Genomic DNA, 14,109 nt, shown 5'->3' with positions numbered 1-14,109 from the left:
AATTTAATGTAATAAAATGTAATTTAATGTAATAAAATGTAATTTAATGTAATAAAATGTAATTTAATGTAATAAAATGTAATTTAAAGTAATATAAATAGTAAAATGAGCTTGGAGGTTTTATAATAAGTATTCATAGTGAATACGTCAATGAATAATATTAAAAAGTAGTCCAAAAACTTCTTTTAGATTTCTTTTTACATCTTTCAACGTGTAGAAAAAAAATTAATGCAATCAAATATTTTTTTATTTATACACATACATATTTTTAAATATTTATTTACAATCATAATTTATTTTTTAGTGAACATTTATCATAATTTATATTTTTATACTTTATTTGTACTAATCTTTATGTATAATTTGACTATTTGCTTGACATATTTATTTAAATGACTCGCTAAGTTTATTTGTTTACTTAATTTTAAATTTGAATGAGGTTGCACATTTTATCACATAACAGATAATTACTAACAATGAATCATGTAATCACACATTGGCCATTAATAATGACATAACATTTCAAACATATAAACTGTTAAATTTATGTTGAATAGTATGTCAATGATAAGCGTTTGATAGTTAAAATCAAGGGCGGATTGCGGTGATATTGTTCGGCCGGGGAAATAGAATTTATGGTAGTCCTCAATAATGGAGGTAGATCATTGTGCACACACATTTTCTTACCACAATGGGTCCGAATATCGACAATATATGATGACGCGCTGATCGATTTCTGTTGATAAAAATCGTGACCATCGCGGTGGCAACAATAAATCAACGAATCAACCCCTACGCCGATGAGAACCGAATTCACGATCTCGCGTAGAAGCATCCCGACAACACGGTCGTTGCGCGATAGCAACCTTTGTTCGGCAACGTTGTTCGGTCTGTTGCGTGCCAACCGATCGATGGAATCTCAGTTATTCACTAAGTCTGTTTAACGCTTGGATATGTAGGTGGATGTTGTAAACAATTAATACTAGTTGTGGTTAAGTGATTTATTTGAACTGTTCAAAATTATTCCAAGCACAACAATTAATTTAGCTGTTGAAATTCCAAGTCCTAATAATTTAATAAGCTGTTAGCTGTAGTACGTGGGACGCTACAGGTCGGTCCTTCGGGTTCGGAAGACGATGAACGCGTTTGTATGCAATGCGATAATATATACGTTGAAGTAGCGTGGGAAACGAACGGGTGAACAGCAAAAAAAAAAAAAAAAACTATCGTCAACGGGAACCATTGATAAGACAACTGATAACGTCGTCGCGCCGCCGCGGATCGTGGACGTACAATACTAAGTATTGTATTAAGCCGAGTTAGGTCGGCGGGGCGCGGAGCTCGGCCTCGTACGAAAAATATGTAAACAAGCGAAGGCGATCCGCGGTGCAGAGCGGGCCGGCGCGGTTCTCAACATCTGAAACTTGTCGAGACGGACGACAAAGCTGGTCGGGATTTACCAGATCCGTCCGTTCTCGTTTTCACCGTCGAAGCTTGATAGCTGACAACACTACGAATAGAAATAGTCGACGATTAAATACAGTAGCGTAGATACAATTCTTTTCTGGGGGGGGGGGGGGTGTTTAAGAGTAAGTTTTTAAGTGTTCGTAGTATATCTTAAAACGAGATCATATATAATATTACATTTAAAATAGTGTTATTATGTCCCGTATTAATGAAAATTATTTTGTTATTCAATTTTTAATATATACCTAATCATAGTAAAATCAAAATATTTTACTATAATACATAAATATTAATAAATAATAATCAAATATCAATAAAAAAAAAATCTGTGGAGGGGGCGGATACCCCTTACACCCTCCCCGTAACTACGCCACTGATTAAATAGATCACGGAACGTGCCCGCGGCGCGCAACGGACGGGACCCCGCACAATATCGCTCCGCCTTACCGGCCTAGTCGGACGACGGTGTCGAGAAACAAAAGTTTTTACGTACACACGTGTGTACATTCGATCTCGATGGGGCGCTAAAAACCCTATTGCGCCCTACGGCCCCGTCGCCCGTCTCGAAAACGTAAACGTTTTCGAGAACCAACGGTACACGGTCGCCGCAGCAACCCGTTCGTCCGGGATCTCACGGCCGCGAGCACTCGTCGGCGGATCGTCGAATTCCAACGCGGCTGATAACGTGCGCGTAATAATTACGTTCTGATAATGACTTTTACTGTTTTTCTCCGGTGCGCGCACGGGCGACGCGAAATCGCCGTTGAGTCTAGCGCACGCACGCACGCCAACACGCGCGCGCACGCGTCGCATTCGGTTCCCGTAATAATATTATTATTACTATTACTATTATTGTTTCGTGCATGCCATTCACGCCGCCGCCGTGCTTTCCATACTCCGCAGATCGCGCGTTCAACTTACGTACGTTCCTATTCTCTTGTCGTCGTCGTGTTTATCATATATATTTTTGTTTTTTCCTCGGTTTTCGTTTCGATCGTCTTCGCCAGCGCAGTCCTACAACGTTCTCCCTCCCCGTCGTAACCAGACCGTCTTCACAGCCGAACGGAATAATTATCGTCTTCGCTTCTGAACACCGCCGCCGTCGTCCAACAATTATATCATCGTCGGACATAATTATTCAATTAAAATCCTTATCGTCTGCATTGTTACTGATGTAATGCAACACACTCGTGTGTGGACGACGTGCGCAGCGCACAGTTTCATGTGTTGGATAACACCGTTCGAAAACCCCTCAGGTAAAGGATTAATTAACGTTAAATGTCAGCTAATGTTTGATTTGAATTCTCCTCTCTCCGAGGCTCACGTCCCTATACGCTTTTAGGTCTAAACATTATCCAATGGGTGCCAACCCTGTGTCCGGACCATCAACATCATGTATATGGAAATTTATTTTATGCAAATAGGGATATGATGAACAATGTCTTTCAGTTGAAGCTACACGTCACCCTTAAGAACGGCATGTTGATTTTCGAGCAATCGCTGTTGCTCATTATTCCATTTTTATGGATTTACACATGATGCGCTTCCATTCTCTTTGTGTAATTCAATGGTTGTCACCTTTTGACTGAGTTCATTGCATGTGCCTAACATTTAATACTTCAGATATTCAAATAAAATCCTTTATATTAATTAATAATTTTTTATTTATCTGAACTATGGGGTTTTAACTTATGATTTTCAAAAAAGGTCTATTGTCTTATTGTTCTATGTTAAAACTGATATTATGGCACAGAATAATAAATCATATTATAGAAATTTATTATTCTAATTCTTAAGTTATATTTTCAAAATGCAATGCTATTATCAAGCTTCAGTGATTAAATCTTTATTATTTTCAACTATATTTTAATATATTTTACTTAAGTGACTTTCCAACAATCATACAACATTTGTAATAGTTATTTTTATTAATTTAATATTTAAGAAATTTGATAAATATATTTTTCTTACAGATCTATTTAGTTTGTAAACAATACATATAGACTTAAACAGTCGATACAAATATTGATTGTGTATTAGCAGAAAACATGGCTGTCTGTAATTTGTTTGAAAAGTAAGTCTATCTTTTATCTTGTTTATAATTAAGTTTATATTTATTAATCATTATAATTAGCTATTTTTACTATTCACCTTTATTTATAATAATTTAAGTAGATACCTATAGTCATAAAATTGTATAGCAATATTGATAAATAGTAAAAATACAAATACCTCAAATTTCAATTTTAAATACTAAGTATAAAATAAATATTTCACTTATATTATGTATATATATATAAGCTATTATTTGAGAAAATTTGTCATTTTAATAGTTTTTTGCAATTCATATTTTCTATAAAATTAATTAATATTAAAAAAACGACAGTATACATTATTTTTAAAAAATATTTTAAATTCTTTTCCACATCTATACTCTAGTTCTTAACGACATAAATCACTAAACAATTATATGCTGAAAATACTCAAATTAAGTATGAAAACATTAGGATTTAAACAGAATAATTATAATGTAATAAACAATTCCAAAATTGCTTTATAAATTAAATGATTATTTGAAATGTAATTATAAATAATGAATAATCAACCAAATTAGGTTGAATATTAATTTTATGTATTTAACTAATATATTCTTCAATTAATAATGTGTTTTTTCTTGTTACATGTATTTCATTATTTTTTTAGTCTTTTAAATAAGATAATAGCATATTTAGTTTCACATTAAATGATTGAGTATTTAAATAAATAATTATTTTGTTTAAATAAAAATAGTATATAAACCACATTTCCTCTACAAATTTACATAGGAAATAAAAATAAATTTTCTTGATACGATTATAATTTCTAAAAATTAAATACATTTTTATCTATAAATTAAATAACATAAATGTCAAATTTACTTACGTTAGAATGTATTAAGTATCAACTAAAATTGAATTGGGTCTGTCATATTAATTCTCAGATACATTTTTTTTTTATTGTAACTTACCATTATGTAAGGCAAATATATTATAGATTATTTAAATCAAGTTGAAAGCATAACTCCCTGTGATCACTGAAAATGTAATACTAAATAATGTTATGATTATAAGTATATGTCAAACATAAATTTTGAATAGTATAAAGATATATTTTAAAATTCTTTAAAAAAAAATACTTTTAGTAAAAGTTGCACAATTTCAAGCAAAAATTAAATGTTGAATGAAACTTGAAATTAAGACAGTGTGCGATTTAATAATTTTAAATATTTAAGTACTATCTAGGTATCTATTTTTAGATATTTTTTATTTTATTTTTTAGATATTTTTATTTTTAGATATTTCTAGGTATTTATTTTTAGCAGATAGAAATCAATTTAGAAATATATTTAATAGAAGCATTTTTTGTCTAGAAATAGAACATTTTATCTTAAATAATACAGTTTTCTATAAAAAATATATAAAAATTATAAAGAACATGAAATTAAGTAGTTGAATAGTAAATATTTTCAGAAAAATAAGCCTCATAAATTATTAGTTATCTTCAATTTTCCCAAAATAAAAATTAATTTTCTAATTTTCAAATTAAATCATTAATATTTATTTTTAAAAATTATAACATTCCATATGAGTTATTAAAACAAAATAATTTGATTATCAAATTTACTGCGTTTAATTTAATAAAATAAAATTCACTAAAGTCAAAATATTACTAATGCAATTTAATTTTTTTTTTTTTTTTACAGTGTTGACAAATCTAATGTTCCAATACATACTCTTCCAATTGAGATAATAACAAGAATTATTAATCATTTAAGTTTATCTGATGTTCTTTCATTAGCATGTGTAAGTAAGATTTGGCGATGTCATTACATAAATCAAAATATAATTTGGATGAACATTTGCGAGAAGATGAATGTACAGAGATATGATTATACTAAGTGTTTTGATGACATGTTTAGAAATAACACAGAATCCAAAGGTTATATTGAAACTACTTCAGTTAAATTATTTGGTCCCTTTTGTACATGGTGGTCGGTTTTTAATCGTTATAATATGGTTTTAAAAAATATTAAAGCTAATGATTTTTCAACAATTCATGTGCAACGTAAAACATCCAATTTAACATACTGTACCGATGATTATATTATCACAGTAAATCGTTACAAAAATAGGCGTCCAATAGAAGCAACTTTATTGAAATGTACTCCTGGGCCAGAATTGAAAGTACGTTTAAGAATACATACTTTTTTTAAAAAATTAATTTCAATAAGAGATAGCACCATTAAGATTATCGGTAATAAAAAGTATTTAGTATTTGAAATTCATTCAAATTTATTTATATATGCTATTAGAAATGATACTTTTATACAAAGATCTGATGTGATGATCTCTAAACCTGAGTTAAATATTGAACAAAATCCAGAATATCTTACAAAATACTTAGAAGCAAATAATAATACTAAAATTGCTATTGATGATGAACATTTAGCAGTAGTTCTACCGAACAAGAATCAATTGTTTATATATGATTTGGCCAATATGCGTGTATATCGAGAACTGATTTATTCTCAAATACCAAACACTGTACAATGTTTGAAGTATGATTCCCAAAGAGTGATGATTGGAATCACATTTAAGGTAAATTAATTTTTTTAATTTATAACCTAAGTAGAAAATAAAATTAAAATTAAAAATTATTTTAACCTTTTCAATAATTGTCACTATTTGAATGCATTTTCAAAATTTTTTTGATATGTAATTAAATACATTTTCTCCATAAAATTGTTAGTCAAATATATTTTGTAAGTTATATAGTCTAGGTTTGCAGTAATTTATAATTAATTATGTGTAATCAAACTGAAACTAAATTTTTAATTCGAAATTGGTTATACTTAACAAATATAATAATACACCAGGCTAAGCTATTATTTAATTATTTCTATATATATATAATCTATTTGTTTATTTATAAAGCGCTAATGGGCCTTAATGGCCTTTAATAACTGAAGAAGAAAAAATTATTTATATATTAATTTACGAGAATTAACTATTTAATAATTTTTAATTTAATTTTTTATTATTTTAATAATAAAAAAAAATTATTATGCCTTACTTAAAATGGTAATTTATTTCTATGTGTAGATTTCATTATTATTGATGTTAGTCAAAAAATTTGAATAAACGTGTTGAATTATAAACTAATTTAAATTGTTTATATAGTATATTATATCTACTATATTTATTATATTACATTAAAATATAATGTAAAATGAAATATGTGTGTAAAAACAATCTATATATACAATTTATAGTTTGAAAAATGTATACTTATTTTATGTTTAAAAATTAAAGTAATTATGATAGTGACAAGTGATGGTTATTATATATTTTGTATACAAATATACAATTGCGTTTGTTTTATTTTACAGATAGTGATGCCTAATGATATACCACCTTGTCAAGCTATTATTTACCATTTGGAGAAAAGTAACTTGCCATTTAGAGTATCTATATTCGGTCCTGTTACTCAATTCAAGACGACTGCTCATCTTATCGGCGTCGAAAACGAAGCACCCGAAACACCATTCATCGCAAGAATTTCTAACATTTATAAAGTATTTTGGATTGATTGTGACACATTTTCAATTGATAGTACAAGAAAATTTATTTATTATAATATTAATTCTAGTATATTTAAATATGATCTCAGCAAGTCCTTGTCAGATAATTTTGAAGTAACACAAAAAATTGCTATTGATGCAATTGCAATGCGATTTTCTTTGATGCCTATCAACGATAGGTTTTTAATATTACGCTCTACTATTCCAAATTCATATGACATATTTGATGTTAAAGAACATATTATTGTCAGGTCTCTACAATTAAATTCAAAGTATTCATTGGTTCATGTGGGTAAACTCTCAATTATATTTTCCAATAATTATGAATTTATAGTGATTGGATTTTATTAATTTCATCATATTTTTATACAACAACTTTTAATATGAATTTTTTTTTAAAACAATCATAAAACATAAAATATATAAGTACATATTATGAATTTATGTATATAATTAATATTTGATGATTAATACTGTAAAAAATTAAGTATAGGTTATTCTTTAATTTAATTGGGTAAACTATTTATTGTGTTCAAAAAAAAAAAAAGGTTTTATTATCATAATATAGATATTCTATTTTTTTTTTTTTTTTGTTTTTTTTTTTATTCACTTACAATTATTTTTCTTATGTCTTGTGTGATAGCATTTAATTTTATATTTTAATTGTATCATTATTTTTTTTTTTTTGCTATAAATCGAACTTGTTTTTAAAAATAAATTGCATTTTGATTAATTTTAAATTTATTGAAATTAATTTACCAAATACAAGTTGTTATTTGTTAAAAATAAGTATTACTTATTTCAAAAAGAATATTTATATTTTTTTTTTTAAGTTTTTTTTAAGTTTAACTTGAAAAGTGATTAATATATAATATATACTATAATATTAGTTTTTAAATAATATGATTAGATGTATAGTATAAATTGTAAGTAATTAATATGCAATTATACATAATGTTAAATATATTTAAAATATTTATCTTCTCGTAGTACTTTGACCTTATTATTGTTTTTGATTCCGGCAGCATACCAAAACTACATAGTTCGTTTTCTTTTATCCAATTATATGAGTGGTTAATTTTAAATTTTAAAAATTGTCGTGTACATATTTACTGTTCATATTATACATAACAGTACTTTTTTAACAGCATGATCAGAACAATGAAAATCGGTAAAATCGCATTATAATTATTCATTGTAATTTTTATTTTTTTTTTTTTGCTATTTTAAAACTAAAAATATGCCAACAACGTAGAAATTATACAAATGTGTTTATATTTTATACAAAATAATTATTTTTTTAATTAATAATTTACTATACTAAAATCTTAAATCTATTTAAGTGAAACAGTATTGTTAATCTCATTTAACTTTTATCCTGCACAAGGTGTATAACTTGTTGTTCATGACAATCGTTTTTTTTTTTTTAATATATATATTTAAATAAAAAATTCACAAACAATCAACTCTAATTGCTTATAAACTTGTACAAATATAATGATAATAATCATATAATAATAATAATAATAATAATAATATGATAATAATGATAGTTAAGGTAATAATATAATAATGTATAAACACAATTCGAGTTAATCATTTTCTTAGAAACTACTATATGTTTATTGTGACAGTTGATGGTCGCCGGTACCATTTAAAATGAGTTTTTACGCTTCGATGAAAATTATAAAACTTTACGAATGCAAATATTGAACTGTAAAAAAGGTGCAAATGTTAGGAGGAAAGGCTGCTGCGCACAGTCGGTATGAGATGTTTTTAGATTTGTTTCGACGCGTCACCGGTCCATACGTACGGCCCAGCAGCTGCACCGGCGACGTTTGCGTACGTGAACACGCGCGGAAACGTCAAGTGATTTCCGTTCGAATCGCAATAAAATACCGACAAGGATTCTGTTAGCACGTTTCGCTTGCGACGGATCCGTCATCGCAGGCCGCGTGCAAACCGGAAACCGATGACAGCACTGTCGCAGCAACATTCGATCCGTGCCGATCTACGATGATCGCGAATCATAAAGGTATCGGATGATGCACTGGTAGTGACGATGATATTTTTATGTTGTGTGTGTGGACGGACGAGTGAAAAAAATGTATAAAAAAGAAAGTGAGCACGCGAACGGTCGGTTTAGGTTTAGGTAACGCGTAGGCCTCAGTCGTTCTTCGAGTCGCAACCAACGGCCTCGGGCACGTGCCTGAACGATTTCTTCACGAACGCCATCCTCAGGTTGTTGAACGGCATCTCAACGGCAACGGTGAGCAAGACGGACACGGCCACGATAACCGCAATCTCCTTGACGTTCACCTGGAACCAGTGCACGGGGTGAGAAAGTAAGGGGCGCGCGCGCGCGCAGGGACGGTTCGACATGCGGTCGGTTTGTTATCCCCCCCCCCCCGACAGAGCGTTTCGGGAACGCTTCGACTTCGAACACGTTTTCACTCGGTTAACACGCGACTGCGACACGTTTAGAAACGGGACAAGTTGTGCGTGGGAAAAATGTGCGCGTCCTGTTGCTAATCGAACACGAAAAAATCTAATGTGAAAGCCGCGTGTGCGAGCCGAACGTACAGCGACCCGCTCGTGAAGGGTTCGTGTCGTGTTCGTTAATGCCACGTTTATACTTGCGACCCGCTCGCGAACCAACAGCGTCCCAACTTGTACTGGGTTCGCGAGAGGTTTGTCGAAAAAACCGACTCTCGATGGAACGGTTCGCCGTCCCAATTACTATCGCGAACGGTTCGTGGTAGGTTCGGCTCGCACATGTGTACACGCACGTTTCAGATTACCGCCCCGTAGCGGATCCGCAATACGGTCCCGTATCGTTTACGAACAAAAACAACGATAAACGTGATTGTTTTCCGTCAAATGGTCGATCGAACGCGTTTTTCGACCACACATCTCGTCCGCGTAAGTTAATCCCTTTTTCGTTTCCATTTGTTTTCGAACCGAGCGACGAGCGGCAACCGTTTATCACTTCGATGGCACGTCTCGTCCCCGACATTTTTACCGATCCGCAAACCTACACGACCTTGGGGCAAGGGTGTGCGCCGCGTTCGTGCCCAGAGCTGCAGTCGTACTCGGCCGCGTACACGCAGTCGACCACGTGCGGTGGGTGCGCGCAAATATTAAATATATATATTTTTTATATAATTTACGTTTGCATCGTTTCAATGTACGTGTGCGGGCGTGCATGCTGCGAATACTCACAATCAGACCGAAATTGTACTCCAGCGCCGAGCGAAGGCTTCCCACGTTGTAGAAGAACACGGGAAATTGTGTCAAGTAGAACGTGTACGACAGACGGGTGCACACTGCGAAACCCTTCCACGAAAACAACGACGTCATGAATCCTGGGGAAAGAAAAAAACAAAATCAAACAGACACGCATTTAGTGCACGTATAGTACACGTGAAAACATTCCACGGACAAAGTTGCCGGGTGTTAGACGGGGTGAGACCGGATCGCGACTAAAACGTCGGCTTGGAACCACCACCGGGACTCGTGCGCGCGTGACAATAATTGACGAGGCGATGGAGGGTGACTTTGTTTAAAAAAGAAAATCATTTTTGACCCGTTGATTTTGTTAAAGTCATTTATCCTGTCACTGTCTTCCATTCACTTTTGCCTGATAAAAGACCTACTGATTGTTTATAAAACTTTATCGTCAATTATTATTTTCATAGTCCAACACGATTTCGTTGGAACAAGCTCGCTCGGACAGAACTATTATTATTTATTATTATTATTATTATTATTTTATATTATTTTTGAACATTTCAGAACGGTCGAAGTTCATGTTCAGGGCACCGGGCTTAATATTTTTACTACCGCTTGTTTCAAATGTATTTCAAAAGACAATAATTTTGGTAATAATTAGTATTATTAATTATTATTAATTAATAGTACGACAACGGACTTTACAAATAACCCTGGAAAATATTTACAATATTAAATTTGAATCGTATGAAAATATAATACACATAACTTCTTTTCTAAACACGTTAAAATCTCGAGGGGTTCGAATACCCGACCCCCGCGATCGGGACAAATCGGGTTAGCTACGTGGTTCGGTATTTTCGGTTGTTCGTTCGAACGTACGAGACGGTGTGCGCGCGCGTGGCATAGGCGGTTCGACATTTTTTAATAAGTGATTCAAGCATACTTAATACCACCCGCCCAAAAAGTTATATTAGGTACGAAAACTTACCTGATTTTTATTAAATTACCAATTTTTTTATTAACTACAGCTGCCAGATGCCAATCATCAAGTACCCACCTATTAAAACGACACCCACCCCAACATTTTTGGTAGTTCGGTGAACCACAAAATTCATGATCGAGCCGCCTCTGGGCCCCGACGCGCGACACCGATGCTTAATATCGAATATAATAATATAATAATATCATCATAGTGAATACCAACCTCCGTTGCCAGTGTACGAGACGAATATGATCCAGCTGAAAAATATGCACCAATAGATCGGCGCGAAAGCCGCAAAGTTGGCCGCGTCGTTCACGTCGTACACGTAATCGATGGAACCCATTTTCGACGGTTGTATGAACGCCTCGTAGAAGAATCCGGCGGCGGCGACCCATCCTAACTTCAAATAGCTCTGGGGGATGCGAAAAGATCATTATGTAAAGACAATTGTATGGTTTTTGACCCGCTCGTGCAATAGCGAAAAAGTGTGTTGCGGTACGTAGTGGGGTTTGTTGAAAACTTGTTAAATACTTCCAATACCATAGCTCAAACGAAACGCGAAATACGAAAAGATAAAATTTATAAGTGCCCTGTGCACTGTTATTATGATCAAAGTTCAGGACCTAAAGCACTTAAAGACACACAATCAGTGTCGCACGCAGGAGGGATTAAAGGGTTGTACCCCCTCCCCCCCAAAAAAAAAACAATTTTCTCCGATGTCCAGGTTGAAATTTACAAACTTTACAAGTTTGAAATATGAAGAGCTAGTATTGAATACCTAGTATCATTGATTATAGAAGAGTCTATTCTATTATCAATGCTATTATTTAAGTTAAAATATATTAAGGATTTGCATAATTTTGTTAATTGTGAAACGTGTTATATTTTTACCTTGACCCCCCTCACCCGAAAAAAATCCTGTGTGCGCCACTGCACGCAATAACAAGCGCTAAAATACGTACCATTCAAAATACGGTAAAATATGCGTCCGAGTAATATGTTCATTATCAACGATTATTCATTAGTATTTTCTACGTAAACAATTTTAAAATAATAACAAATAATCTCATTTGAAAACTACTCGATTTCTCGAAACATACCTTCTCGGATTTGGAATTTTTTTCGAAATTATTAAATAACTTTACTATTATCGACCACCAACTGTACGAATTGTGTTCGTCAACTATGTACGTATTTGCGTTGGTCTTTTATGTTTTTGATCGTTTGAAATTCGTATAATTTTTAGTTTTGAACCATTCGTCAAAATATGCAAAATCTGTGGAACGTACAAAAGTATGCACATCCGAATTTTAGATTTAAGATCATGGCATCCAGCAATGAATTCATCTCGTACGCTGCTACGTTTTACAATCATTAACATAAGTATGCAAGTGCTACAATTCCTGAACCCTGATTATAATAATACCATTATTGTAAGCGAAAATTGAATATCGGTCTCGATTTCCGCGAGAAACGAAATTTAATTTTTATAGGTATTTTCGTTTTCGTTTGTACCGGATATTATTAGTAAAATTTCATATAAAAGTACGTGCATGTGTATTTTTTCAATGCGAATTCGTTATTTTTTCGGAAAACCTCGGCTTACAGACAATCAAAAGTAACGATTGACGGACGAGTGTCGGCGGAACGCGTACAGAACAGATCCGCCGGAGAGAGAGATAGAGAGTGAGAGAGAGAAGTTTAGCACCTAACGTTATTGCGCGCCCGTAAACGTTTATCGGTATTTTGTAATAAACAATAAATAATAATTGTTTACGAGACGACGGGAACGTTGTTTTTTATTTTTTTAACGGGCCGATAGCGCGGATCGCGATGCATTTTTACGACGACGTTGACATCGCGGACGGGGCACCGACCAAAGTTGTCGGCATTATTTATGAACGCGGAAAAGATGTGCAGTAATAAACGCCATCGTCGCCGTGAATCAGCGCTGCGTAACACTTTTGTTGGTGTTTCAACCAGTGGTGAAGGGGTATTTTTATGACGCCCAGGCGTCACGGCGAAAATGTTAAAGGGCGTGGTGTGGTCGAGATGTGTAAACCAGCGGTTCTTAACCAATTTTGGGTCGGCTAAAATTTAAAACGTTGGTATAATATTTTTATTGTTAAGTCTTATAAATAATAAATGAAACCTCATATACGTTGGTTATCACGGGGAAAAGTTTTAACGAGAATTTTTGGATTAAGAACTGAAATAGATTTTTAAGAGAAAAAAATTCACTATTATCCGATCATTTTCAAGATATAATTTGATTGGCAAAAGTTGCGTATCTTTCAGATATTTTTTCGTTATTAAACGAGTTAAATTTGAGTATGCAACGGCCTTAACTAATATTTTTACATGTAATAAATAATAAAGTTGAAGCTTTTCTGAAGAAACATGGTCTTTGGATAAAACGAATTCAGGAAAATACGTATGATATGTTTCCATCATATTATAACATGACTGAAGAAAAATTATTAAAAAAAAATGAAATTGATGTAATGCAATATATAATTAAAACACATTTATTATTAAAAAATAAATTATTTAAGTATTTTCCATCATCTCATGATATTCAATTAAACAATATGTGGATTCTTAACCCGTTTTTACCCTGTAAAAAACATGAATTATCTTTATTAAATGAGAGCCAACTATTAGAATTATCGTCAGATAAATTACTAGAACAATCTTTAAATACTAAAAATTTTAACCAATTTTGGATATCTTTAAGCAATGAGTATCCTAATCTTTACGAAGAAGCATTAAAGAAATTAGTTCCTTTTGCAACAACATATTTATG

General features: G+C 32.3%; 2 protein-coding genes and 1 long non-coding RNA gene across 3 annotated transcripts in view; 1 reads left to right on the top strand and 2 right to left on the bottom strand.

Annotated features, from left to right (window-relative positions):
* Positions 1–1,268, bottom strand: part of LOC112691740 — a 4,157-nt gene extending 2,889 nt beyond the window's left edge. Inside the window, exon 1 of the long non-coding RNA XR_003149345.1 lies at positions 688–1,268. This is a non-coding gene — a long non-coding RNA (uncharacterized LOC112691740). The remainder of the gene's footprint in view (positions 1–687) is intronic.
* Positions 1,269–1,874: 606 nt separating this feature from the next.
* Positions 1,875–7,458, top strand: LOC112691739. Its single transcript, XM_025566117.1, has 4 exons — positions 1,875–2,723; positions 3,441–3,541; positions 5,210–6,104; positions 6,896–7,458. Exons 2-4 carry the CDS (start codon positions 3,516–3,518, stop codon positions 7,436–7,438), a joined length of 1,464 nt encoding a protein of 487 aa, XP_025421902.1. The 5' UTR covers positions 1,875–2,723; positions 3,441–3,515; the 3' UTR covers positions 7,439–7,458.
* An 884-nt stretch (positions 7,459–8,342) lies between these two features.
* Positions 8,343–14,109, bottom strand: part of LOC112691707 (nose resistant to fluoxetine protein 6-like) — a 51,455-nt gene continuing 45,688 nt past the window's right edge. Inside the window, exons 11-13 of the mRNA XM_025566075.1 lie at positions 11,526–11,715; positions 10,310–10,452; positions 8,343–9,406 (exon numbers count right to left, since the gene is read on the bottom strand). Coding sequence (XP_025421860.1) covers positions 9,254–9,406; positions 10,310–10,452; positions 11,526–11,715 — 486 coding nt within the window. The 3' untranslated portion in view covers positions 8,343–9,253. The remainder of the gene's footprint in view (positions 9,407–10,309; positions 10,453–11,525; positions 11,716–14,109) is intronic.

Source organism: Sipha flava, unplaced genomic scaffold, assembly GCF_003268045.1.
Source record: "Sipha flava isolate LNK unplaced genomic scaffold, YSA_version1 66_pilon_pilon, whole genome shotgun sequence".
NCBI lineage: Eukaryota > Metazoa > Arthropoda > Insecta > Hemiptera > Aphididae > Sipha > Sipha flava.
The sequence above is the reverse complement of the archived record's forward strand: the minus strand, read 5'-3'. Positions and strand labels throughout refer to the sequence as shown.

Excerpts from the sequence above, each read along its gene's own strand:
- LOC112691739 (XM_025566117.1), top strand. The coding sequence starts at position 3,516 with ATGGCTGTCTGTAATTTGTTTGAAAA. Across the intron at positions 3,542-5,209 it reads GTCTGTAATTTGTTTGAAAA|TGTTGACAAATCTAATGTTC; the intron begins GTAAGTCTATCT and ends TTTTTTTTACAG. Across the intron at positions 6,105-6,895 it reads TGATTGGAATCACATTTAAG|ATAGTGATGCCTAATGATAT; the intron begins GTAAATTAATTT and ends TTTATTTTACAG.